The 26,450-nt window shown below is 43.7% G+C and overlaps 1 protein-coding gene across 1 annotated transcript; it reads left to right on the top strand.

The window, feature by feature from the left end:
- On the top strand, positions 1-26,450 carry PDC (phosducin). Its single transcript, XM_033151003.1, has 5 exons — positions 1-73; positions 8,569-8,639; positions 19,651-19,737; positions 22,651-22,814; positions 25,824-26,450. The coding sequence occupies exons 3-5, from the start codon at positions 19,674-19,676 to the stop codon at positions 26,349-26,351; spliced, it is 756 nt and encodes a 251-aa protein (XP_033006894.1). The 5' UTR covers positions 1-73; positions 8,569-8,639; positions 19,651-19,673; the 3' UTR covers positions 26,352-26,450.

Genomic DNA, 26,450 nt, shown 5'->3' with positions numbered 1-26,450 from the left:
CTGGGCGTCAACCAATCAAGGACGTTGGTGGTTACACAGGGGGAACCTGGAGCCGAGCACCTGAGCTGACAAGGTAGATTCCTTTATGTTGTTTTTAATTCACTTGCACTGTACACTTCTGGCAATCTACATAGTCTTTAGAAAGTGTTTTAAGAAGGGGAGGAGGAGAACTTATTGTTGCGCCCAGGGTGGTCTAAACCACGGAGCCTCTTGGGCTTGCCGATCGGAAGGTTGGCGGTTTGAATCCCCGCGACGGCGTGAGCTCTGTCCCAGCTCCTGCCAACCTAGCAGTTCGAAAGCACGCCAGTGCAAGTAGATGAATAGGTACGGTTGTGGCAGGGAGGTAAACTGCATTTCCATGCGCTCTGGTTTCCATCATGGTGTCCCGTTGCACCAGAAGCATTTAGTCCTGCTGGCCACATGACCCGGAAAGCTGTCTGCGGACAAACGCCGGCTCCCTCAGCCTGGAAGCGAAATGAGTGCGCAACCCCATAGTCGCCTTTGACTGGACTGCTCCTTTTACTTTTTTTACCATTTATTCCCAAAACTTATAAAATTTGAGGTTGATGAGTCTTTCTACTAGGAGCAAGCTGTGGATGTTTTTGATTGCGTTTGCATAGGATGAAAGATGTAGGGTAGGAAATCCAGTTGCTAAAAAGGAAGCTTGGTTGCCACATCCCACACAAACGCCTACCATCCATGTTGACAAAACACATTGACTTGGAAGTTGGATTACTGAAAAGACGGTAAGAGTTTTCAGTGAAAGCAAATTCTTAGCAAGTGCACCTGGAACGCCAAGTTTACCAATTGACCATTGAATCCATTGTGTGTTAACATCGGAAGTGACTCCAAAGGTAACCTCAAGGACCACCACTTTCCATAGGAACCTACCCGGACTCTGTGATCATCCTCTGAGGCCCATTTTTGTGTGCCTCCTCCACAAGAGGTCCGGAGGGTGGCAACACGAGAACGGGGCCTTCTCTGCAGTGGCTCCCCATCTGTGGAATGGTCTTCCCAGGGAGGTTTGGCTGGCACCTTCATTATACATCTTTAGGTGCCAGGCAAAAACGTTCCCCTTCAACCAGGCTTTTGGCTGACTAACATCCCATGTCTCTTTTAATGTGTTTGTGGGAGGGGGGAGGGGGTTATTGGTTTGGTTAGCTCTTGTTTTTCTTATATATTTTGTGTTTTATCTTGTAATAGATAGATAGATAGATAGATAGATAGATAGATAGATAGATAGATAGACAGATAAATAAAATTTTGTTTTATGACTTTAAATACTCATTTAAACATCCTTACAATATCAACGACTTCCCTTCTTCTCTTTCCATGGTTCATTCTGCATACCATAAATCCCTGCACATTTTACATAAACTAAACCATTCAGTATTCCATTATTACATCCACCAAAACTTATTTACACTGTTGAATTTATCCTAATGCTGCCAGCGTTTTCAAGTGTACACAATTTCCCCCCATATATTCAATAAACATTTTCCAATCTTCTTTAAACGTACGTCCTTCTTGTTCTCTTATTCCATATGTTAAGTCTGCAAGCTGAACATATTCCATCAACTTAAGTTGCCGTTCTTCTTTGGTTGGGACCTCGCTCATTTTCCATTTTGGGGCTAACAAAACATGGACCGCATTAGTGGCATGCATAAATAACCATTTTTGACACCTGGGAATTTCCATCTGAATGATTCCCAACAAAAAGGACTCTGGTTTTTTTGGGGGGAGGTACTTTTAAACATTTTTTTCCCAGTTCATTATGGATCGTTTCCCAATACTCTTTTACAAGTCTGTGTTTTACAGTGGTGCCCCGCTAGACGAAAATAATTCGTTCTGCGAAAATTTTCGTCTAGCGGGTTTTTCGTCTAGCGAAGCGGCAATGACAGCCGCGCTTTCGCTAGACAAAAAAAAAGAAGATGAAAAATATTCGTCTTGTGAGGCAGCCCCATAGACAAATTTGTCTTGCAGGGCAGCCTTCCGCTAGACGAATGCCTTCATCTAGCGAGTTTTTCGTCTTGCGAGGCATTCATCTAGCGGGGCACCACTGTATCTTGTATTTCTATGCTGTAAACTGCCCTGACATCTAAAGCTGAAGGGCGGCGTACAAATTTAATAAATTATATTAATAATATTCAGAGCGGATTATGCCCTAGTAAGTGTGTTCAGGATTGTTGCCGAGGTTGCAGAAGTTACTAAAGGGTTAGAGACATCAAGACTGTATTTTGTTGATTAAAATCAGGCTTGGCATCTTTCCCACCAAGTTAAATACATCTTTGGAAAATGTTTTCAAATGTTTGTACAAAATGGGCGGCGACAAAATATGTGTCACAAATCAAGTTGGGATTCCCTTCCAACTGTTCCAACTGCACTGTTCTGTGATTCAGGATATGTCTGTGTTCGCAGATTCTACCCTGGTTTCACCTCTGACCCACAAAATTCTGCCTGGCTTTTCCTTTCTCTCATCATGTCTCCTCCTGCTTCTGTCCCAATCTATTAGGTCAGAATCAGCAAACTTTTTCAGTAAGGGACCGGTCCACTGTCCCTCAGACCTTGTGTGGGGCTGGACTATTTTTTGGGGGGGGGGGAATGAACGAATTCCTATGCCCCGCAAATAACCCAGAGATGCATTTTAAATAAAAGGACACATTCTACTCATGTAAAAATACCAGGCAGGCCCCGCAAATAACCCAGAGATGCATTTTAAATAAAAGCACAAATTATACTCATGTAAAAACACCAGGCAGGCCCCACAAATAACCCAGAGATGCATTTTAAATAAAAGCACAAATTATACTCATGTAAAAACACCAGGCCGGCCCCGCAAATAACCCAGAGATGCATTTTAAATAAAAGGACACATTCTAATCATGTAAAAACACACTGATTCCCGGACCGGGTGCGTGCTGGATTGAGAAGGCGATTGGGCCAGATCCGGCCCCCGGGCCTTAGTTTTCCTACCCATGAATTAGGTTCTTCCTAAGCTCTACCCAGTTAGTATGAAATAGATCACTAAACATATTTCCCATTAGATTTAAAATTACATGCACATTTCACGTTTCTTCCTGGTTCCCCCCCCTCCCCACTATACTCACAGCCCCCCTGTGAATAGATTTAGGCAGTGCTTTCTTTTTTCCCCTAAAAAGATGTTTGGGGGTACTCTCATTTTGACTCGAGAAAACCATCATTTTATAGTTCAAATCGGGAAAAAGAAATACAGTAAACAGACAAAACTACAAAGATCCACAAAATGTTTTGGGGGATATGCGTACCCCTGCATCCCCCCCCCACGAAAAAAAGCACTATATTCAGGCTGAGAGACTGAGAGTGGCCAAAAGTAATGCAGTGAGCGCCATGGCTGAATGGGGATTCGAACCCCGGTCTCCTAGGTTCTCACCGACGGGATTGGGTCCATTAAAATGTGGTTGAAGACTTACTTGTGCAACAGGTCTTCCTTGTGTTAAATTAAATTAAATAAATTCTCCAGAATGGGGCAGAATCAGGTACTGATCACTGTTGAAATGTTTGCACGATTTTTGATCTGCTGAGCCCCTGATATAAAATTGCATTGCAATTATAAAAGTCTGAGATGCTTTTATGCTTTTATTGCTATAAATCTTTGTTCACTGTGGCCTGGTTTGTTAGGTCGGCGCTGCTACATTTCTTGGATTGTTACAAAGCCACAAGCAACAGCTACCAAAGGCAGCAGATGGTCCTCTGCTATACACAGTAATTAAAGAACTTGCCTCAGATGAGGAACCTGATTCTGCCCCAGTTAGGTCAATGACAGCTTAACCCTAGAATTTAAGTGCATGGGGCTCATACATTTGCTTCTCGCTAATTATAAAGCCTTTAATCTCCAATTCAGTTTTGTTGGTTTTTTTTTTCTTTTGGAATTTGCATCCAGAGAGATGTAGGTATCAGTAGCTGTCTGAGATTTGCTGGATATCAAAATTCCCAGACAAATTTGGTGCATGTTGTTACCTCAGTACGACTGACATTATTCACTGGTGTACGTCCAAAAACTGGGGAAATAAATCATTGTTGTTGGACAAAGTTTGTCAGGTATTGACAGCTTTTGTTTGATGTTAGGAGTGGGTCAGAGACCCTCAAAATAAAACCCGAACAAAACTGGTGAAGCAGCAAAGAGTTTTATTGATTACAAAAACGTTCTCGCAAACGTATTTATTTTAAAATTTATTGAATTTTATAACAAATAATGATACAAATCTCATTCATCATGTTAGTTCCAATTATTCTCCCTCCCCTCCTCTGCACTTCCCTCAACTCCGCCTCTGCTGAGTTACTTAGTTTTATTTATTGTATCCTGCTTTTTCCTACACAAAAATAAAATCCCTTATCATTTCTCTGAAACATCTGCTACTCAAATGAATTGCGAGAGTTTATTCAAATCCTGCCAGTGAATCCAGTCCCTTGCAAACATTTGAGAGCATAGAACTATGCTAAATCGTATATATTCACTGTAACATATATAAGACTGTATGCTACAAGCATTTCCCGGTGAGTTTCTTCTGTTCCACTGTCTTTTCTGCACAAGCGGGATTTGTAGGTTTTAAATCCTCAGGGAAAAAAAATACAAACAGGGATGGGAGGAGTGTGCAAACATAGACAACAATATCTAAGACCACTTTCAACTCTGATAATTTTTGTACCTGTCTTCCAGCGAAATGACTTGAGTTGCTTGCGATCCAATACAGCAGAGAGTACATTACCATCATCGAGAAAGGGAACATGACTAATGTCTGAAAATCTAACTTGGCGTCTCTTTGGAGAATAACTGGGGAACTTTGGCAAAAAAAAAAAAAATAGAACGGGAACTTCTCTTTCTCACCTGGTCTCAGGTGCAAAAGATTGTAGATGTTCAAAATCCCAAATACAAAATGTGTGGCTCCTAGAAATTGCCTTTGGGATCTACATTTCCAGATCCTGGAATAATCCCAACGTTTTCTTTTTAATTATTTGCATAGCAATAAAACAAAATAGAATGTACTGAAGACAGAGGTAAAAACTTAACTATAGAAAATACATTTTGGGGGGGTTACATCAATAATCCAATAATAGATCTTCTTCTAATTGCCCCCACCTTGCAGTTTTTTCTGTCACCTGATCATCTTGATCTGCTAAAAAAAAAGGACACAGTAGCAATGGTTGAGCGACCCGTCACGGACAATAGTAGAGGAGTAATAACCTCACTCCTCAAATCTTTATAAAGATTGCAAGCCAAAAGCACATGAGCCACTGACTCATTACTGCAACGTTTGGATGCGGTGTATAAAAACCATTATTAAAATGAATTCAGAAAATATTAAAATGGCATTCACTATTCCCTACTTATCAACGTAAGATAATTAGGCACCCTACTTTTCTGTCGAGGAATTACCTAATTATTATTATTTTTTTAAGCCATCTTGGAATGTTAACTACACTCCTTTACCTGCCCACAAGGTGTTCAAAACTGCATTATCAGGTGATTCCGTAAGACCTAATTTAACCCATGCCCTCTGGGGCTATTCTTGTGTCTTTCTCACGACTAAATTTAGAAAGCAGGATTAAATTTAGAATTAATTAAAAAAGAAACCAATGTCCTTGAGCGGAGAATTTAAGCCTCGTGGTTTTCCATTTGGTTGGTGAAAGCCCAAAGCAGTTTTAAATATTAATTGGCTCGTTTTACTTTTTTTTTTTAACCCTCAGCTTTTAAAAATAAACATAAACCAGAGCAAGGGATGGGGGAGGCAGAGAAACCGCACCTTTCTTTGTAAGTGGAACACCCCGGACGGCTCGTCTTGGGTAAAAACAACAAGAAACAAATATGTGTTGCAGTTCTGTTCTCCCTTCAAGGACAACAGCTTAGGCACCAGTAAGGAACAAGCGCATTCAAGAGGGAGCAAGCTGGGCTGGTCTCTGCCACTTTCTCCCTTGCAAAGCTTGCAAAAACACTGAGGCTGCGGGACAATGAGTTGGCCCAAGATATCATCCCCATCTCCAGTGCCGGCGCGTCCATTAAGGCGAACTAGGCAATTGCCTAGTGCGCCAAAATGGAGGGGGCGCTGGCCAGGCTTGGGCAGGGGGGCGGGGCGGGCTAGCAGCAGCTTCTCCGCTGTAGCGGAGAGGTGCTGCTTGCCCCCTACACCACCCCCCAGCTCCCGCTAAAGCAGGAGAAACTGCTGCTTGCCTCTCCACCACCCCCACCTCCCGCTAAAGCAGGCTTTGGGGGGGCGGGACGCGGGACGGGTGAGCAGGAGAAACTGCTGCTTGCCTCTCCACCACCCCCACCTCCCGCTAAAGCAGGCTTTGTTGAGGGGCGGGGGGCGCCAGAAGGTGGTCTGCCTAGGGCGCAAGAAACCCTAGCACCGGTCCTGCCCATCTCTGCCTGCTACTCATTTTGCCACATGCCTTCCCTTCAGCATTTCACTGGTGCAAATAGTGGCTTTTTATTACAGCCAAGATTCTGGAGCCCAGACCACCATTATGAGGCACTGCAGACCCTCCAAGTGTCCCTATTTTCCAGGGAAAGTCTTGGCGTTTACAAAAGCCACCCCAGTTTATGATTTGACCCAGGAATGTCCCGCTTTTCCTTAAGGCGTCCCTATTTTCATCTGAGAAATCTTGGAGGGTATGGAGTCAGGCGACCCCCCGAGCTGAGGAGATAAGTAACTATGCAACCTTTAGAAGACATCTGCAGGCAGCCCTTTATAGGAAAGCTTTTTTTTTTTACTGTTTACTGTTTCATTATTTTTTATATACTGTATGTTGGAAGCTGCCCAGAGTGGCTGGGGCAACCCAGTCAGATGGGTCGGGTATTATCATTATTATTATTATTATTGAATTGTTGTTGTTGTTCAGTCGTTCAGTCGTGTCCGACTCTTCATGACCCCATGGACCAGAGCACGCCAGGCACGCCTATCCTTCACTGCCTCCCGCAGTTTGGCCAAACTCATGTTAGTAGCTTCGAGAACACTGTCCAACCATCTCATCCTCTGTCGTCCCCTTCTCCTTGTGCCCTCCATCTTTCCCAACATCAGGGTCTTTTCCAGGGAGTCTTCTCTTCTCATGAGGTGGCCAAAGTACTGGAGCCTCAACTTCAGGATCTGTCCTTCTAGTGAGCACTCAGGGCCGATTTCCTTGAGAATGGATAGGTTTGATCTTCTTGCAGTCCATGGGACTCTCAAGAGTCACCTCTAGCACCATAATTCAAAAGCATCAATTCTTCGGCGATCAGCCTTCTTGATGGTCCAGCTCTCACTTCCGTACATTACTACTGGGAAAACCATAGCTTTAACTATACGGACCTTTGTCCGTATTGAATAGGATGTCTCTATTTTCATCTGGAAAATGCTGGAGGGTATGGCATTGTTGAAGGCTCTGTTGTTCTGTACTCCCTTATTTTGCAATAATCTGTCCTAAACTGATTTAAAAGCCAAGACAGTATTTGTTCTTTGGGGTGGGGCTATAATTACTGGTATATATCAGCAGCTACACTGTGGGAAATGGCAGAGTGCTCAACACATGCCCTAGTGTCCATGTGCTGAACTTTGATGCATGTCAGTTAAAGAGCGACATAGAGACAGAACCCTGGGGGGGGGACCCTAAGGATGGACAACCTTGGAAATACACTGGGAAAGTTTTATCTAAGCTAAAAATGGGAGCAGTGATGGCAAACCAGGCATGGCATTAAATTAATATTCAATGGACAGGTTTTTAAGGCAAATCGCCGTTGAGCTAGGGGGAGTGGGGGGTTAGCATATTGAGACCACAGCGGCAAGCCACTGGAGGTTTTTGCTGCCAGTGTATGTCTGTGACAGATGTTGTTGTGAAATATTAGATATTAAAACTAATATTAGATATTGTTGATTGTGGGAAATTAACTGACGCGATGAACAGGATGGATGAAAGGGAAGTCCAACACCGAGGCATTCTCAGGGGCTGCTTTTATTGAAAACTCACAGCTAGGTTAAACATTAACATACAGAGAGAACTCCAAATGATGCCCTGCCTGTAGAGTTCTCAGGGATGTCTAGGTACTGGAAGCACTGGGAGTTTTGCTGTCTGGGCTACTGGGGCTGAACCCTCTCTGGAACTCGGGGCCGGATGCTGAGGGGCGGAGCATCCTTTATGGACTGCAGATGTGCGGCAGCCCGTATGGACGGCACACGAGAGTGGCAGCCCGTAGAGATGGTGCGCGAGCGGCGCCCATTCGGATTGCACATGCCCTCAGCCGCTCTACAGCTGGGAGTAGACGGGGGCCATCTTGTCAACCCCCCCGAGTGGCACCCGGGGCAGACCACCCCCTCTGCCCCCCACTTCATACGCCCCTGGCTGTGGGGTCCTCTTTGATGGGATGTGTGAAGATGTGCTGGGGGCATGCCACAACCATTGTGAATACATTGTTTACCACCCTCTATGGGTTGCACTGACTGCACAGTCCCTGCTTGGTGAGTATTGAAGATGCCAGGAGCGTGTTTAGCTGTTGTTTTTCAACCATTTATAAAAAATAATCACAATTATTTTATGTTTGTTTCCTTACCCCCTTTGTAGGCTGGGCACACATTGGATTCAGTGGCTGGTCTGCGGGCATAGCGGCAGTGTATCTTTGGATCTGGCGTAATGTGAGTACGCTTGTTCCATCCTTGTTGATACATGAAATCGCAAGAGAAAACAAAAGGAAAACTGAAACAAAAAGAGAAAAAAAGAAATTGAGAGGAGAAATACTAACACAGATTTTCAAAGGCATAGAATCACAAAAGTGAGGAATTAGGATAAATATTCTGGATTCCAATAGTTACTATGATCTATTATTCATTTTTTAATGATACTGCATGACTTTTAAAGTCTGTTTAAAGCTTCTTCACTTTATTTTCTTTCTTTCTTTCTTTCTTTCTTTCTTTCTTTCTTTTACATATTACTTTTTCTTATGCTCTCACCTTTTCGTCTTTGTTACTATTCAACAGTAAAATTGGTCCTATAACATGCAACTTTTTTTTTCCATTTTGGGCCAGAAAAGCTTAACTAAGAATGCATTATTTAAAGACATGGGCATTTGGTGATCTCATATATAAAAAAGTTGTTTCGCTGTAAAATAAAAGGTTCTGTGTTTTTTTCCCATGACTTTCAACCGAATGAGTTTATAATGATAAGGTTTTGCATAATTCAAGGGAAAATAGGGTGCTGTCCATTTTAAACAGGTTATTAAAGAATAATCAAAAGCCAAAGATTTGTCTAAAAAAAAAAAGTTTTGGTAGATTTAAATGCAGAGGAATATATTTCATGGAAACCTTAACGTTTCCATGCCATTTTTCTGCACATAAGCAGACAAACAGAACACTATGCTTCAATCTGTCTTAATGTCAAAGAGAACTTATTTATACACAGCAAAATGTATTAAGTTTCCTAATATTTACTGGAGGTGTGATGCTGATAATGCTAATTTAACTGACATTTGGAAACATTTATAAAAACTGAACCTTACTGTAAAAAGTAGCAGGTTAGTAATAGTTAATTGTCATGTGTCTGTGCGTCAGGGCTCCTGTGTTTCTTCTCTCTCCCATCCTCTCTTTGGGTATCATCACAAGGAGCAGATTAGAAGCTTTCGCTCCTGTCCTGGGAAAATTATTGTTAAAGATAAAATAACCAAGCAGATAGAAGAACACACCTTGCTGAAGCAGAACCAGCCTGGCTTCTGCGAGGGCAAATCCTGTCTTACATACTTATTAAGGTTCTTCAGTAGTTTCAACAAGCAAATCTGGACGCCTTCATCTGCCCCACCTGCAATAAAACATGTCTCTCCCTTGTTGGTCTCTACAGCCACAGCAGGTGCTGTAACTCTACAATGGTTTGACTTTACCCAGGAAGGCACATTCTTCCATCGTCTCCCGAGACAGACAAATGCCAACAACAGCAACAATAGATAGAGGTTAACATAGTGTACCTAAGACTTTGAAAAAGCTTTTGACATGGTAAGGCTCCTGAGTATTTTAGCAGTCATGGGGTAAGAGGAGAGGTTCTCCTGTGCATCAGGAACTAGTAAAGAAGCAGGAAGCAGAGAGGAGGAATCAATGGGCAGGTCTCCTGATAGAGGGATGTAGAAAGTGGAGTCCCCCAAGGAGCGGTATTTGGACCTGTAAGTTTTTAACTTCTTCACAAATGATCTAGAGCAGGGTTTCCCAAACTTGGGCCTTCAGCTGTTTTGGGACTGCAGTTCCCATCATCCCTGACCACTGATCCTGTTGGCTACGGATGATGGGAGTTGCAGTCCAAAAACAGCTGGAGATCCAAGTTTGGGAAACGCTGATAGCTAGAAGTGGGCAGTGAGATGGCCACATTTGCTGATGATAATAAATTCGTCATGGCTGTTAAAGCCAAAAACAGATTGTGAAGAGTTCCAAAAGGACCTTTCCAAACTGAGTGAATGGGTGGTAAAATGGTAAATGCGGCTCAGTGTGAACAGGTGTGAAGTGATGGGCGGTTTTCAACAGAACATTAAAAACAGAATAAAACTTCAAACATGAAAAACCTCCCTAAAGAGGGCTGCCTTCAGATGTCTTCTAAAAGTAAATTAGTTGTTTATTTCCTTGATATCTGAAGGGAGGGCATTCCACAGGGCAGGTGCCACTACCGAGAAGGCCTTCTGGCAGTTCCCTCACTGCGAGGTGAGGTTACAGGGAACCAGGCAGAGGGCCTTCTCAGTGGTGGCGCCCGCCCTGTGGAATGCCATCCCATCAGATGTCAAGGAAATAAAGAACTACACAACTTTTAGAAGACACCTGAAGGCAGCCCTCTTTAGGGAAGTTTTTAATATTTGATGTTTTATCGTGTTTTTAATATTCTGTTGAAAACCGCCCAGAGTGGCTGGGGAAACCCAGCCAGATGAGCAGGGTATAAACTGTTGTTGTTGTTGTTGTTGTTGTTGTTGTTGTTGTTGTTGTTACTCCACCCATCTGGACTGCTTCCAACATATTATTATTATTATTATTATTATTATTATTATTATTATTATTATTATTATCTGCCAGTAATCTTAACTAGAGTTGGCTTAATCAAGCCAGCTTCATAATTCATGGTTTGTTTCTGCTAACCATAATTAAGACTATCCATAGTTTGTCCGGGTTCAAACATAGCAACAAGAGACGCTGTGGTTCATCGAACCTTCAAATATCCTCCCCCCAGATATGCCAGAAGTGAGGGAGAGTATGTGGGGCTAGGCACATCCTCATAATGATAAATCATGGTTTATCAGTAAATCTGAAAAAGGCCCAAGAGATGGAAACAGCAGTATCCTTCTGTGCACATCACGGTACTTGATCCATAAGAGCATCTGCTAATAGATGAAAATTGCCTACCACTTTCTATCTGCCTTCCCTCTACTGCACCCCTTCATATCAACTCCTATGCTGTTTTGCAAGGTGCCCTGATTCTCTAGAGCGGATTTTTGTGGGTACAGGGGTTGGCAGAGGGAGCAGGGAATCAATACTGGGAACTGCCTTTGTGTGAGTCGAATTCCACTTATGGAATATCTCCATTTAGCCTAGGGATTTTCGGGGGGGGGGGGCAGGATGGAATTAAACTCAGTTTGCATTTAAAAACAAACCTGCCTGATTCCCATTTTCTGAAACAATATGAGAACTGAAATACAGGCACCCTCCGATATTCCCACTTCTCCAAATTTTACAGGGCCATTCTCCAGTACAGTAGACCCAGTACAGTAAACTTTGGGTTGCGAAAACGGCAAACCTGGAAGTATTTTCCCGGGTTTTGCTGCTTACACATGCGCAGAAGCACTCTATCGCGCGGCGCACGGGTGCAGAAGCTGCGCCTCTGAATACGGATTTTTCGGGGTGCGAATGGACCCCGGAACGAATTAAATTTGTATCCAGAGGGTCCACTGTAATAAGTACAAAAATACACATACCAGGGTAAAGTGTGCATTAAAATGCAAATAATAACTACAATAGCATACAAAAACCATTATATTAGGGTGCATTGCTATGAGGATATGTGTATATTACGAAAAATTCACACAAATGTTTATATTAGGGGAAATGACCACTAAAATGTCGGTGGGTTTTCATGACGACTTAAAAAAAAAAAAAAGACAATCTGATGTGGAAAATGTGGACAGCTGAACTTAATACTGAGAAACTGAGAAAAATGGAAATTGATAGATTCACCATTCCCTAAATTCTAACCCAATATATATTTAGAAATGATGCCAATATTTTAATGAACCTCTGTAGGTTAGAGTTGGAGCCTGATGCCACAATACCGAGCATTCCTCATGCATATTTGCTGCTCCCTCTTTGAGAGTCCGATGAGATCTAATGTGACAACAATTATTAGTTCCATTATTAGAACCATCTTACTTTGTTCAAAAGTCTCCAGGGACAGACATCAAAAATATTTTGATGCACATGCAACTAATTCATTGACTTTCAAGCTTCCTACTCTCAGTAAACCCTTTCCACATATGCCGATCTTTTGAGAGAACCAACCCTGAAAATCTCCAGCAGAATGCTTGCATGTTGCTGAGGATTCTGGGATTTGTTCTGAGTACACACTCAGTTCACATGAAATATTAGCCAGGTCAGTTTGCAATTGTGCTGTGTAAGCTGAGAGTTGGCCTGCATTGACATCCCAACTGGTTGCATGTTGTAGGCGAAGACTTAGAATTATTATTTTTACTGGTTTGCAGTGCAACTGAGAACATACATACATACATACATACATACATACATACATACTGTACATACTGTACATATGTGGTTTTTCACATTAAAATTTTACAGTCACATACCCAACATACAACATAGAAACAAGATCCCAAAGAATCTCTTGGACTTCCTTCCTTCCCTTTGTGGGTCCTATTGTTAATGATTTCCTGCTGCATCTTTTATAATAATCCAAATCTTTTACTTCTCCATTGTGTCCAAAATTCACCATTAAACTACAAGTGTTATTCCAATCCTACTAAAGATTTTAACTGTGTACAATGGTTTTTAAGATAAGTTATAAATTTCCCCCATTCCTTATTAAAAATCTTCCTGGTTTCTGATTCTTCCGGTCATTTTCGCCATTTTGGCAAAATCCATCAATTTGATCTGCCATTCTTCTCTGGTAGGGACTTTATCTTCTTTCCATCTTTGGGCCAATAACATCCACGCAGCTGTGGTTGCATACATAAATAGTCTTAGAATTAGACTTAGAATTTCTTTCATGGAAGAGCCTCTACCATTACCAAAATGGTCAAAGGCCTGGAAACGATGCCTTATGAGGAACGGCTTAGGGAGCTGGGTATGTTTCGCCTGGAGAAGAGAAGGTTAAGGGGTGATATGATAGCCATGTTCAAATATATCAAAGGATGTCATATAAAGGAGGGAGAAAGGTTGTTTTCTGCTGCTCCAGAGAAGCGGACACGGGGCAATGGATTCAAAGTACAAGAAAGAAGATTCCACCTAAACATTAGGAAGAACTTCCTGACAGTGAGAGCTGTTCGACAGTGGAATTTGCTACCAAGGAGTGTGGTGGAGTCTCCTTCTTTGGAGATCTTTAAGCAGAGGCTTGACAGCCATCTGTCAGGAATGCTTTGATGGTGTTTCCTGCTTGGCAGGGGGTTGGACTGGATGGCCCTTGTGGTCTCTTCCAACTCTAGGATTCTATGATTCTATGATTCTACCCATTAAACTCATTCGTCGATATGCTTCCAAGAGTTCTGACGAGTTTAAACAACACTAAACTAAATTAACGGGACACCTATTTGCCTGACATGTTAAAATGGTGGGAGAGAGACAATGGTAACTGGGATAAGAAGCTGGTTAATATTGCCAAGCTGCAGAAAACGGAGGTTCAATGTTGTTGTTCTTGCTGCCACTAATGCCAAAATAATCACTTTCGACTTTGTTGGCAGAGTTCACATAACTTTTAATGTCGAGTGAAATTTTGACCTGAGTGCATTTAAAATGTTTCCATCATTCCAAAGAAGGAACTGCATTAACTCTGCTAAAGAGGATAGATTGAGTAAATCCACTAACCCTCTCATCAACCCCAGCGAACTAAAGTGAGGCTGACAGTGTCCTGCGTCAGCCAGCCCAGGTTGACTTATCTTCTTCCCATCGTATGACCTGTTTTAATCTGGTGTGGTTTTTTTATGCCAACACAACTTGCAACGGTTTCAGAGATAATAGGCCACTACAGAACAGACACATGGTTTTCAGTGCATGGGCCATGCAACCCCAAATGGGGAATTGGTGCCAAGTGTGCTGGAATAAAGTTGAATGTGATTTTTTTTTAATTTATTTTTTGCAAGGTCTAGACCTCGACAGTTGGAAAATAGATGGTGACCTTACAGTTATCACTGTCTTGTGCGCTTTTAGGGTGATTAAGCTGGTTCCCAGTTCCCTATATTTAGGCTGAGTGAATAGCCTAAATATAGTAACCACAAAGCTAAAAAAAAAACTAAAATGGTTTTGGGTGAATGTGTCACAGACCCTCCAGGTGTCCCTGTTTTCCAGGGAGAGTCCCAGATTTACAAAAGCCGTCCCAGTTTCTGATTTGATCCCGGAATGTCCTGCTTTTCCTTAAGACGTCCCTATTTTCATCAGAGAAATGTTGGAGTGTATGGAATAGGATGTCCCTATTTTCATCAGAGAAATGTTGGAGGGTATGGAATAGGATGTCCCTATTTTTATCAGAGAAATGTTGGAGGGTATGGAATAGGATGTCCCTATTTTCATCAGAGAAATGTTGGAGGGTATGGAACAGGATGCCCCTATTTTCATTGGAGAAATGTTGGAGGCCGTGTCTTCTTGTGTAAAAAAAATATTGGGGTGGGGGGAAGAGACATATTTTCCCCATTATATTTCAGTGCATGTGTAGATTGCCACATGTAACCATCATATATGTAAGCATTTTGCTGTATATGCATGCAGACTATTACCCTTACCAAATATTGTCAAAGGAGGGGAAATGCTGCTGTAAGGAGCATGTGCTATAAATTTCATGTGCTTTTCCGGGAGGGGAGTGTGTGTTTGTCAACATCCAAGTGTTTTCTCTGTAAGAAAACGATGCAGTTTAAAGTATAAACGATAAAGTATAAAGCCCCATATTATTTCCCCATATTATCCTGCAGAAAATCCAGTTTAAAAAACCCTCGGAAATGGTAAATCGGGAGATCTTGGACAGAGATTTAGGCTAGTACAGGCATAGGCAAACTCGGCCCTCCAGATGTTTTGGGACTACAACTCCCATCATCCCTGACCACTGGTCCTGTTAGCTAGGGATGATGGCAGTTGTAGTCCCAAAACATCTGGAGGGCTGAGGTTGAGGAAGCCTGGGCTGGTAGCAGCCATATATCCCCCGTAACAGGAGTAGCCTCCAGACATTGCTGGACTACAACTCCCAATGTCATTGGACATCCCAGAGCATTGGCCATGCTGGCTGGGGCTGATGGGAGTTGTAGTCAAACAACATCTGAAGGGCACCATGTTTGGCTATCCCGGCTGTGTACTGTCTAGCTTCAACCCAGTGTTTCTTCAAGCAAGAAGATTCTTTCCCAGCTCCACTTGTAGATGCCAGAGACTGAAGCTGAGATATTTTACAGACAATTTAGCTGCTCCATCCCTCAGCTATGCCCCATTTCCTTGCTTCACTCTGGTGCCCTGTAGTCCCTCAGGCCTTCCAAAGTTCAAGGAAGTAGTAAATATGTATTTCTGTAATTAATTTTAAAGCTTTGCTGTGTAGTCAAGATATGTTCCTCTTTTGATGCTAGCCAATCGTTCCTGTTCATACCTGCCACTGCAGTTTTGCTTCCTGGGGGTACACCTGGAGGCCAAACGGAACAAAACCCAAATCAAATTAATTTCTAATTTTAAATGTAGCAATATTGCCCATATTTCCTCACGTTCAGAACCACACACCAGAAAGTCTCTAAAACCACTCGTTAACTGTCTGCAAACTTCTTTGGCACTTCATGTTAAACCTAAACACATTTATTTGGTTTATCAAACTGAAAGCTACTGGGGTCGCAGGGCTTGCTGTTCATATGTCTGCCCTGCTAGCTCATAAAACAGGGGAGGCACAAACATGTGGCAGGGGAGTGAACTCTCTTACACACACACAAGCCTACTTTCCCAGTCACCATCACTTGAGATGTCTTCCCCCTTAGTCCACACCAGAGCCAGTGTGGTGTAGTGGATAAGAGTGGTAGACTCGTAATCTGGTGAACCGGATTCACGTCTCCGCTCCTCCACTTGCAGCTGCTGGGTGACCTTGGGCTAGTCACACTTCTCTGAAGTCTCTCAGCCCCACTCACCTCACAGAGTGTTTGTTGTGGGGGAGGAAGTGAAAGGAGAATGTTAGCCACTTTGGGACTCCCTAGGGTAGTGATAAAGCGGGGTATCAAACCAAACTCCTCCTCCTCCTCCTCCTCCTCCTCCTCCTCCTCCTCCTCCTCTTCTTCTTCTTCTTCTTCTTCTTCTTCTTCTTCTTCTTCTTCTTCTTCTTCTTCTTCTTCTCCTTCTCCTCCTCCTCCTCTAGCACCAGCTATGAGCTGGCCTGGTGATGGAGCGGTTACTCACACCTCACCAAACAAGAGGACACAGATTTCTATAAAATTTGCATATGCTGACTTATACCTAAAGGTGCAAATTTAGAAATAATTACTGTAATTTAAAGAGAAACGTAGTATTTTCCCGTAATGGGGCAGGCTGTGACCATGAGACCTATGCACCTGTTTGGGCTGCTCTCCATGGCAGGCAGGTGGCACCGTGGTCTAAAACACTGAGCCTCTTGGGCTTGCCAATCGGAAGGTTGGCGGTTTGAACCCCCACGACGGGGTGTGCTCCCATTGCTCTGTCCCAGCTCCTGCCAACCTAGCAGTTCGAAAGCACAGCAGTGCAAGTAGATAAAGAGGTACCACTGCGGCGGGAATGTAAACAGCATTTCTGTGCTCTCTGGTTTCCGTCATAGTGTTCCATTGCGCCAGAAGTGGTTTAGTCCTGCTGGCCACATGACCCGGAAAGCTGTCTGCAGACAAACGCCAGCTCCCTCAGCCTGAAAGTGAGATGAGCGCCACAACCCCATAGTCGCCTTTGACTGGACTTAACCATCCAGGGGTCCTTTACCTTTACTAAGTGGTGTAGCTGGGCAGTTTGAGGGCCTTGTTCTCCTGACTGGTGTTTATTTCTTGGACTTCGATCAGGCAGCCCTTCCAACAGAGTAATATCTTCGTAAAGTAGGATTCATAACCGCCTGCAGAGTGGGTTGGTGGAAAGATTGCCTGAAGTGACAAAATGCAGAAATAAAATTATTCCTCGCTCACAGGTGGGCACCATGTGGTGGAGAAACTGCATCCCCTCTAGTGCTTTATATTTGTGCGAGGAAGATGTGATTAAACTAAAGTGGTGGCCTTGTTCAGTCTAGCTGGCCCCCAAGGAGCTGTGGTGTTTTTAACTCAATGGCACAGAAACAAGGGTGCTTCCAAACAGGGTAGGTCTGTTCATTCCAAGTTGATAAGATTCTTGTTTTAGAAGAAAAGGGGTAGGGGGACAGAGCCTCTATGGTGTTTGTCCCCCCCCCATTTCTTATTGAAATTCCCGCCACGCAACACCATCTAAAAGAGTACCTGAATGCTTCCTTCCTTCTCCTTTAAACTAAAATTCCTTGGAAGGAATAAAGAAGCAAGTTGCCAAGGTGGCTCCCGATGTGAAATGACTCTTCCATCTCTGCCGAGGGTAGAGAGTGATGGGGAGGTCTGAATTTGCATTCACAGCTTGAGGCTAATTCACTAGGACCCTCTAAAATAACATACTTTTCGATAGTAATATGCTTTTTGAAGCCAAAGGGACTTTTCAGTAAATTCAGGTTGGGTGTGGTCCAACACATACATACAGTGGTGCCTCGCACGATGAAATTAATTCGTTCCGCGAGTCGTTTCGTATTGCGAAAAATTCGTCTTGCGAAGCACGGATTCCCATAGGAATGCATTGAAATTTTCGTCTTGCGAAGCACGCCCATAGAAAAATTCGTCTTGTGAGTCACCTAAAAAAATTGCAAAACCCTTTCGTCTAGCGAGTTTTTCGTTGTGCGAGGCATTCGTCTTGCGAGGTACCACTGTACCTAGGAGGTCCAGTTCCTTGTTTTGAAAATCTCCTTTTTAATTTTAATTTTTGAAGACTTAGGTTGGCCCCCAATCATTTACAGGGCCAAGATATTGGCTGCGTATCAAATCAAAGGACCAAGTTCTTCTTGTTGCCATCTATCTGTCTCGAGAAACAACAGAGTGCCCCTGCGGGGGGTGAGGTCCAAGAGTTTGAGAATCACAGCACCAGCTGTGGCTGCAGAGACCAGTAACTCATAATTGCTGCCTCCTGTGTTGTTTTTTGCTGTGTTAGAAGCACGGAAGTAACCTCTCTGTGGCGCAAGCCTGGGCGGAATGTACGGAGGTCCTCTAGGCCTCGCTGATGCGGTCCGAGGGAAAGCAGAGCGATACATTTGGCACTAGCTTGGCTGCAGGAGTTGCTGGAAGGAGGCATTCAAGCCAGCATCCAAGTGTCTTAGGGACTCCAGTCCGGATTTTTGTAGAATTTACTCCTTAGCCTTTACTTCTCCCAAAGACGTCCCACAAGGCAACGGATAAAACGTTTGAGTACTGTCATGGAAAACGACAGGTCCCCTACTTTGTCACTGCGGGCTGAATGCAATGTCTGTAGGTCATCCAAACATTTCTTTTAAAAAAAAAAAACATGGAAAGCTGTGGTTCCTGGAGGTGTATACATCGTATGTGGTCAACTCAGGGTTGAAATGCATCAATACATGGTTTGTTTCTTGAACTTATCAGCTGCTTGTCACCCCAAAGGTCTCCAAACAACTTTCAGTGAAGAAAAATGTAGACAAATACATATTTAACTGAGAGGCTAGGTGTGACTATGTCCAAACTCAACTTCATTCTTTCCTGGATGGCAAGTTGATGAGTATGTATATATCAGGGGTCCCCAAACGAAGGCCCGGGGGCCAGATACAACCCAATCACCTTCTAAATCCGGCCCACGGACAGTCCGGGAATCAGCATGTTTTTACATGAGTAGAATGTGTCCTTTTATTTAAAATGCATCTCTGGCTTATTTGCGGGCCCTGCCTGGTGTTTTTACATGAGTAGAATGTGTGCTTTTATTTAAAATGCATCTCTGGGTTATTTGTGGGGCATAGGAATTCATCCATATATTTTTTTCAAAATATAGTCTGGCCCCCCCACAAGGTCTGAGGGACAGTGGACTGGCCCCCTGCTGAAAAGGTTTGCTGACCCTGGTATATATAATAATAGATCAGAAAAGCATGGAATATCTGTAGTAAATGACGGCGCATCACAGGGAGAACGCTGCGGCCTTTAATCACATTCTACATTGTCTGTAGCAAGCTTCTAGTCTAGACTTCCTTTTAATAACCCCTTTAAAAACCTGGATACGGTGTTCTTTTTTTACTTTATGAGAATGTTAATGGGAGACTTATTCATTATGATTTCACAAGGAGAGCAATAATTATAAAGCTGCAACAACATAAAAGTACATGTTAACTGGAAGCATGTAGCTCATCTGCCCGTCTGTTTATTGTTTTCTTCCTTGATCCTGTTAGTGTCAGTCAATCCAATCACGGCAATGGAAGGGCAAAAAGAGCTTAGTTTGGAAGAGGAACTTGAAGCACCGGAAGCTATACATACAGGTAAGAAAGCCTTGTTACTCGTGGGCTAATGCCCCTTATGTATCTCTTGTACTATGTATCCATAGTAACAACAACAAAAACATATTGTATGGATTACGACCCATTATTAAGTAAGTATTCAGGCTTTGGGGAATTGTAAGGGACACTGGTAGACATCACTCTACATGTGAATGAGGTAAATCTGAAGAAAGTAGGCCTATCATCCCAACTATTGCTAAAAATCAAGCACCAAAGACCCGTCATTGAGGAACTCGACAGAGGAAGAGAAGGACTTTATCAATGGTAGATTAGTGGGGTCAGAAAGTTTAATATACAGTGGTACCTCGACTTATGAGCTCCTCGACTTACAACGTTTTCGACTTCCGAATGAGTTCTGGAAGAAAAAAAATGGCCGCCACTTCCGAATTTTTCAACTTACGAAGGGAAAGCGACGGCACGATACCTCGACTTACGAGTTTCTTAATTCGGTTTTCTTGACTCACGGATTTTTTTTCCCTTCAGAGATGGTGCCTTTTGACTTACAAAAATTTCGACCTACGAGGGTGCGTTCAGAACGCATTATCGTCGTAAGTCGAGGTACCACTGTATTCTGCAAGTGGAGGTCACCTTTCTATGGAATATCTCCACAGCAGAATGCCTTCATTCTTCGCCTGCTATGGCAGGTACAGTGGTACCTCGGTTTTCGAATGTCTCCATTGACAAACATTTCAGTTTTTGAACGCCGTAAACCCAGAAGTAAATGCTTCTGTTTTTGAACACGCCTTGGAAGTTGAACATGCCACATGGCTTCTGCTGAGTGTAAGATCCTGAGGCCTAGCTGTCGGCTATTGAGTTTTCAGTTTTCGAACATTTCAGAACTCGAACGGTCTTCCGGAACGGTATTACGTTCAAAAACCGAGGTACCACTGTAGTTTGGTTTATTCAAAGCACATCCTTCACAGCACTTGGCCCAAGCCAAAATTCTTCCCCTCCCTGCCCCTGCAGTTGATTTGGGATAGGATGGGATCTGAGCAATCTCAACCTCTCTCTATTGCCAAGGAGCTTGGGGATGGAGCGTTTGGCTCAAACTAAAAGTATGCCCAGTCTTCTCCTTCTGCTGAAATGTGGAGTTGGATCTGTCTTCCTTTCATTCCTGAGGATGGAACTCCCCATGTTCTTCCATCTCCATTCTTTCCTCACAGATTTCCTTCTGTGAAGGAGCTGAGATACTTAGGGCTTTCATGTTCACATACTGGGATGGTGGGAAGGTGAGGAGGGAGACCAATTCTCTCACATATATTCAGCAGGCTTCACAATGAACCATCAAACACAGGCAGACTCTGGTACCTAGCCCATAGTAGATCCTTTTTTTTATTTACTAAGATTGCTTCCATATTAGAACCTTCCTGTATAATAGCCATTGTTCTCTTGGAGTTTGCAGGTCAATGAGCAGTGATCCCAGGGTCACCAGGGTTCAGGAGCATGAAGGTAGCAATAATGACAGGGAAACCATAGATTAGCCTAGTTCTTACAACAAAACTTTCCTCCAGGAGCCCTTTACCATAGTACACTAAACCTTTGTTTCCAGTTTTGACTAACGATCCAACCCAATGCCTTTTCTGCCAAACGTTGTGACAATTGCTATGAGGTAGGCAAAAGCCCCTAGACGGGCCCAATCTGTCTGCAGGCAAATTCTTCCCTGGCCCTGAATACAGTAACTGAGTAATTCCACAGCAAGGTTGTGCAAACATTGCTCACTTTCCCTCGGAGAATGCAACGAGAGTGCTGGGCAGGTGAGACAACCGTTGCTGACTGTGCAGCTGAAATACATGACCCAAGTAGAAACAGGTTCCCTCAGGTCTGTCTCCAACACCCCTTTAGAATGGCCCTTATTGGGCACTTTAAATTAAAAACCAAGGTGGGAAGTCCCTGAAGTCCTAGCAACCAAGTGAGATAGAAGATGCCACCAGCAGTGGTGTGGCAGAGCCTCCCTACCCCTCCTAGCTCCCATTATGCCAGGCCACAACTGCCACTGCCGGAAATACAATAAGCAGTCTTTATGGGACATCCACAAGGGATGCGGGTGGCGCTGTGGGTTAAACCACAGAGCCTAGGGCTTGCTGATCAGAAGGTTGGCAGTTCGAATCCCCGCGATGGGGTGAGCTCCTGTTGCTTGGTCCCAGCTCCTGCCCACCTAGCAGTTTGAAAGCACATCAAAGTGTAAGTAGATAAATAGGTACCGCTCCAGCGGGAAGGTAAACAGCGTTTCTGTGCGCTGCTCTGGTTCACCAGAAGCGGCTTAGTCATGCTGGCCACATGACCCAGAAGCTGTACGCCATCTCCCTCGGCCAGTAACGCGAGATGAGCGCCGCAACCCCAGAGTCGGACACAACTGGACCTAATGGTCAGGGGTCCCTTTACCTTTTTATGGGACATCCACAGAGCTTTGTCATCAAAGGGTTGTCATGATAGCTTTTCCTTTCTGGCTTCTTTCAGACTACTGAAAATATTGCTTGAAAAGAAAAGAATGTTAAAGTTATATTATGATAGATGGATGGCCATGCATTCCCCCCCCCCATCAACTGTTTGTTCTATTGTACCATATATTTGAAGCAGTTGTACTGTATTAAATGCATTTTTTGAATAAATAAAACGTTGAGCATTGTGCATTTTGTATTCTTGCCTTTAGTAAGCTCCAGCTCCAGCCCTTGACTCGTTGTTCTGAACGTCGAGGCAGCTGGCAAACCCCTAGAACAGTGATGGCCAAACTTGGTCCTCCAGCTGTTTTGGGACTACAATTCCCATCATCCCTTGACTGCCGGTCCTGTTAGCTAGGGAGGATGGGAGTTGTAGTCCCAAAACAGCTGGTGGGCCGAGTTTGGCCAGTACTGCCCTAGAAGAAAATTAAGTAACAACCACCTCTTCTTCTCCTAGGGCCTAAAGGGGTGATCAACGACTGGAGAAAGTTTAAACTGGAAAGTAAAGACAGGAAATCCCTTCCTGAAAGCAAGAAAGAGATTCTCATCAGACAGATGTCTTCACCCTATCGCTCTCAAAGTAGGGACGATAAAGACACCAGGGAGAGATTCAGTCGCAAGGTAAGAGAGTGGGGTGGAGATACACAATTGAAGCAATTCCATGGGGTGGAGAATCAGAAAATGCCATCAATGCACTGAGCAGGCATGCTACCACCTGCATTTCCAGCATTCATGAGAAGAGTGGTTGTGCTGTTATACACACATAAAGATCCTCCACGGAAGAGAAAATTCTGGTCCAGCCAGGATTCCCCCTTGCATTGGGAGGATTGCCTTCTCTCTTTCTCTTCTCTTTGGCAATCCCTCGTAGCCGAGTAAGATTGTCTTCCATAAACACGGTCTTAACAGTGAATTTGTAAGTGACTGTGGAAGCCAATTCTGGATCCACACGTCCGTCTACAGTGGGGACATTGGTTTCCGGGCGGGAGTTGATCACCGTGAGGGTTTGCCAAGTGTGCCTTCCTCTTAGCACGTTTCTCCCTTTCGTCCTGAGTTTAAGCGCCTTCAAAGCCCACGACACCTTTGGTAAAGGCTGTTCTCCAGTTGGAGCGCTCACAGGCCAGTGTTTCCCAGTTGTCAGTGTTTATAGTACTTTTTTTTTTTTTAGATTTGCCTTGAGAGAGTCTTTAAAACCTCTTTTGTTGACTACCAGCATTACGCTTTCCATTTTTAAGTTTGGAATAGAGTAGTTGCTTTGGAAGACGATAATCAGGCATCCGAACAACTTGACCGGTCTGGGAGAAGTGGCAGAGACCCTCCCAGAGCCACTGGTGGAGGAACAGGGGGCAGGGGAGCGCACCACCCCCGGCACCATCAGGGAGGGGGTAGCATCACGGGCGCCCCCTCAGTCACGTGCCCTGCACCCCCCCACTGCAGCCGGGGGCCACGCCCCTGTGGGCAGCACGCCATGCCCCCAGGACATGCGCCATGCCCCCGGGATGCGCACCAGCCACGCCCCCACCTGCTCTCCACCCCCGGTGCCAGAGCATGCAGCTTTGCCACTGCCCAGAGCTACAATTTCCAGAGTGGCTTAACAATCCATTCCTCTCCACAGAGAACTCAGAGAGTTGTAGCCCTAGGAGGAAATAGGGGGTCTTGTAAAGTCTCTCAGTATCCTCAGCTCCCAGAATTCTTTGGGGGAAGCCATGACTGCCTAAAGTGATGTCATAGTGTTTTAAATCGTGTGTGTGTAGTCTTCCCGTGCTGAAGTATTCACAAAGGTAACCCATGCTGGAAAGACAAGCGAGTTCATATAGACTTTCTCATATGTTCAATCCACTCTATTTTATTGTTGTGGACAAATACATACTGCAACAGATCGATACAGCAATGCGAGAGTTTAAAATTCTGAACCCTACATCATGTCAGGAATACCTAAGAAGCCAATCTCTTTATCGCCACGGCAGTTTACAGCAATTTAATCTAGTTCTCTCTTTCTGATTTTGCTACTAGAGCAAAAGAAAAAGAAAAAAAGCTGCTTTGTGTGTTACATTGGCATTAATGTCACTCAAGAGAAAACAAATTGTTTCCTCGAGGGTATTCATACTGCCATAACTCAACAAGAGTTGCAAAAATATATATCCACAGTTGCAAGCATGGCTTTGGCAATTTATCCATCTCTGTGTCCTAAGGGTTCTGTATTTATTGGCCTGCCCAAATTCCTTTATTAATGTGCTTATTTACAGCAAAATCATAACCGTGCCTACTTAGATGTAAATCCTTTTTTTATATATAAAGAATTTATTGGTATTTAGAAAAAATACAAAAAAAGAAACTGAAAAAATACATACAAAATAGAAACTACAAAATACAAAACAAAAAAGACTTATACAAAACATAAAGCACATCTAAAACAATAAAACACCAATTTAACTATCTTAATCTTATGTAAAATCTTACTTGGGGGGGGGGACTTCCTCACGTCCTCTCTTCTGCGTTCATTTCAAATATACTGTAGTAACTTTATAACTACTTTGACTCTACTTTTACAACTAATATTAATCCTTAGCTATCATCTTATATCTATTGCCTTATTCTTAACGAAAATGCAAAACATACAAAAAAATCACAATTTATCTTCTTATATCCTAATTTTAAACTAACATTTTGATGCTATCGCCTATAATGTCCACTGATTTCAATTTCAAATATCCAACTTTTCATGTTGTTTCAAATATACTTTAAATTTCTTCCAGTCTTCTTGCACCTTCTCCTCCCTCTAGTCTCGGAGTTTTACTTAGATGTAAATCCTATTGAATTTGCTGGTAAGTGGGGTTAGGACTGTTGCGTTAGTATTCAACTGTATTCTTGGTTATGAGAGCAAGATGCAATAGAAGTCGCTTGGAAGCCGCTGTTTGCATCAGGAGGGAAGTTTCATCCACACAAAGAGGATGATCATAGATACAACTTTAAAAAAAAAATATCATTGAAGGTTCAAGAAATGGCACCCAAGTGCTCCTCCCCTATTCTTAAAATTTTCTCCTCTTGTTCCATGAGGTTCCATGGAGCAATGTTTGTTGAGTAAACCACTGTATTCCGTAATAAGGGACACAGGTGGCGCTGTGGTCTAAACCACTGAACTTCTTGGCCTTGCCGATCAGAAGGTTGGTGGTTCAAATCCCTGTGAAGGGGTGAGCTCCCGTTGCTCTGCCCCAGCTCCTGCCAACCTAGCAGTTCAAAAACACACCAGCGCAAGTAGATAAATAGGTACCGCTGCGGTGGGGAGATAAACAGCGTTTCCGTGCGCTCTGGTTTCCGTCAGTGTGTTCTGTTGCATCAGATCCTAATGTCTCAACAAAGGAAACTGATTTGTAAAAATGTTACATGGAAAAAAAATATGAGAGGGACATTGCACATACCCTTGTAAATCAAGAAAATCTTTAATAAAAAATACTTTTAAAAAGCGGTTTAGTCCTGCTGGCCACATGACCCAGAAATGCCGGCTCCCTCGTCCTGAAAGCAAGATGAGCGTTGCAACCCCATAGTCGCCTTTGACTGGACTTAACCGTCCAGGGGTCCTTTACCTTTTACCCATTCCATAATAATTCCACTTCTTCTTCCAAATGTTTCCAGATGAGCGTGCAAGAGTACGAGCTAATTAATGAAGACATGGAGGACGAAAGCTGCCTACGGAAGTACCGCAAGCGTTGTATGCAGGACATGCACCAGCGACTGAGCTTTGGGCCGAAATATGGCTACCTTTCGGAGCTGCAGAACGGGGAGCAGTTCCTGGAAGCCGTCGAGAAGGAGCGAAAAACCACCACAGTCATTGTCCACATCTATGAAGATGGCATCAAGGGCTGCGAGGCACTCGACAGCAGCCTGTCGTGCCTTGCTGCCGAGTACTCCACGGTGAAATTCTGCAAGATCAAGGCTTCCAACACAGGGGCCGGAGACCGTTTCTCCACCGACGTTCTCCCAACGCTTCTCGTGTACAAAGGCGGGGAGCTCGTCAGCAATTTCATTAGTGTAACCGAACAGTTCAGCGAGGAGTTTTTTGCTGTGGATGTGGAGGCGTTCTTAAATGAGTACGGGTTACTACCGGAGAAGGAGATCCCAGCCCTTGGGAATGGCAACTTGGACGAGCAAGAAGTCGAATAGTTGACGAGATCTCTAGTCCTTCCAGGATCTCCTGCCCCTCCACAGTACATATTGCAATTGGATCTCAGCTGGACCCATGTTCATTAAGCATACGCCGTA

Source organism: Lacerta agilis, chromosome 6 (assembly GCF_009819535.1).
Source record: "Lacerta agilis isolate rLacAgi1 chromosome 6, rLacAgi1.pri, whole genome shotgun sequence".
In the NCBI taxonomy this organism is placed as follows: Eukaryota; Metazoa; Chordata; class Lepidosauria; order Squamata; family Lacertidae; genus Lacerta; species Lacerta agilis.
This window is presented reverse-complemented; position numbering and strand designations above follow the sequence as displayed.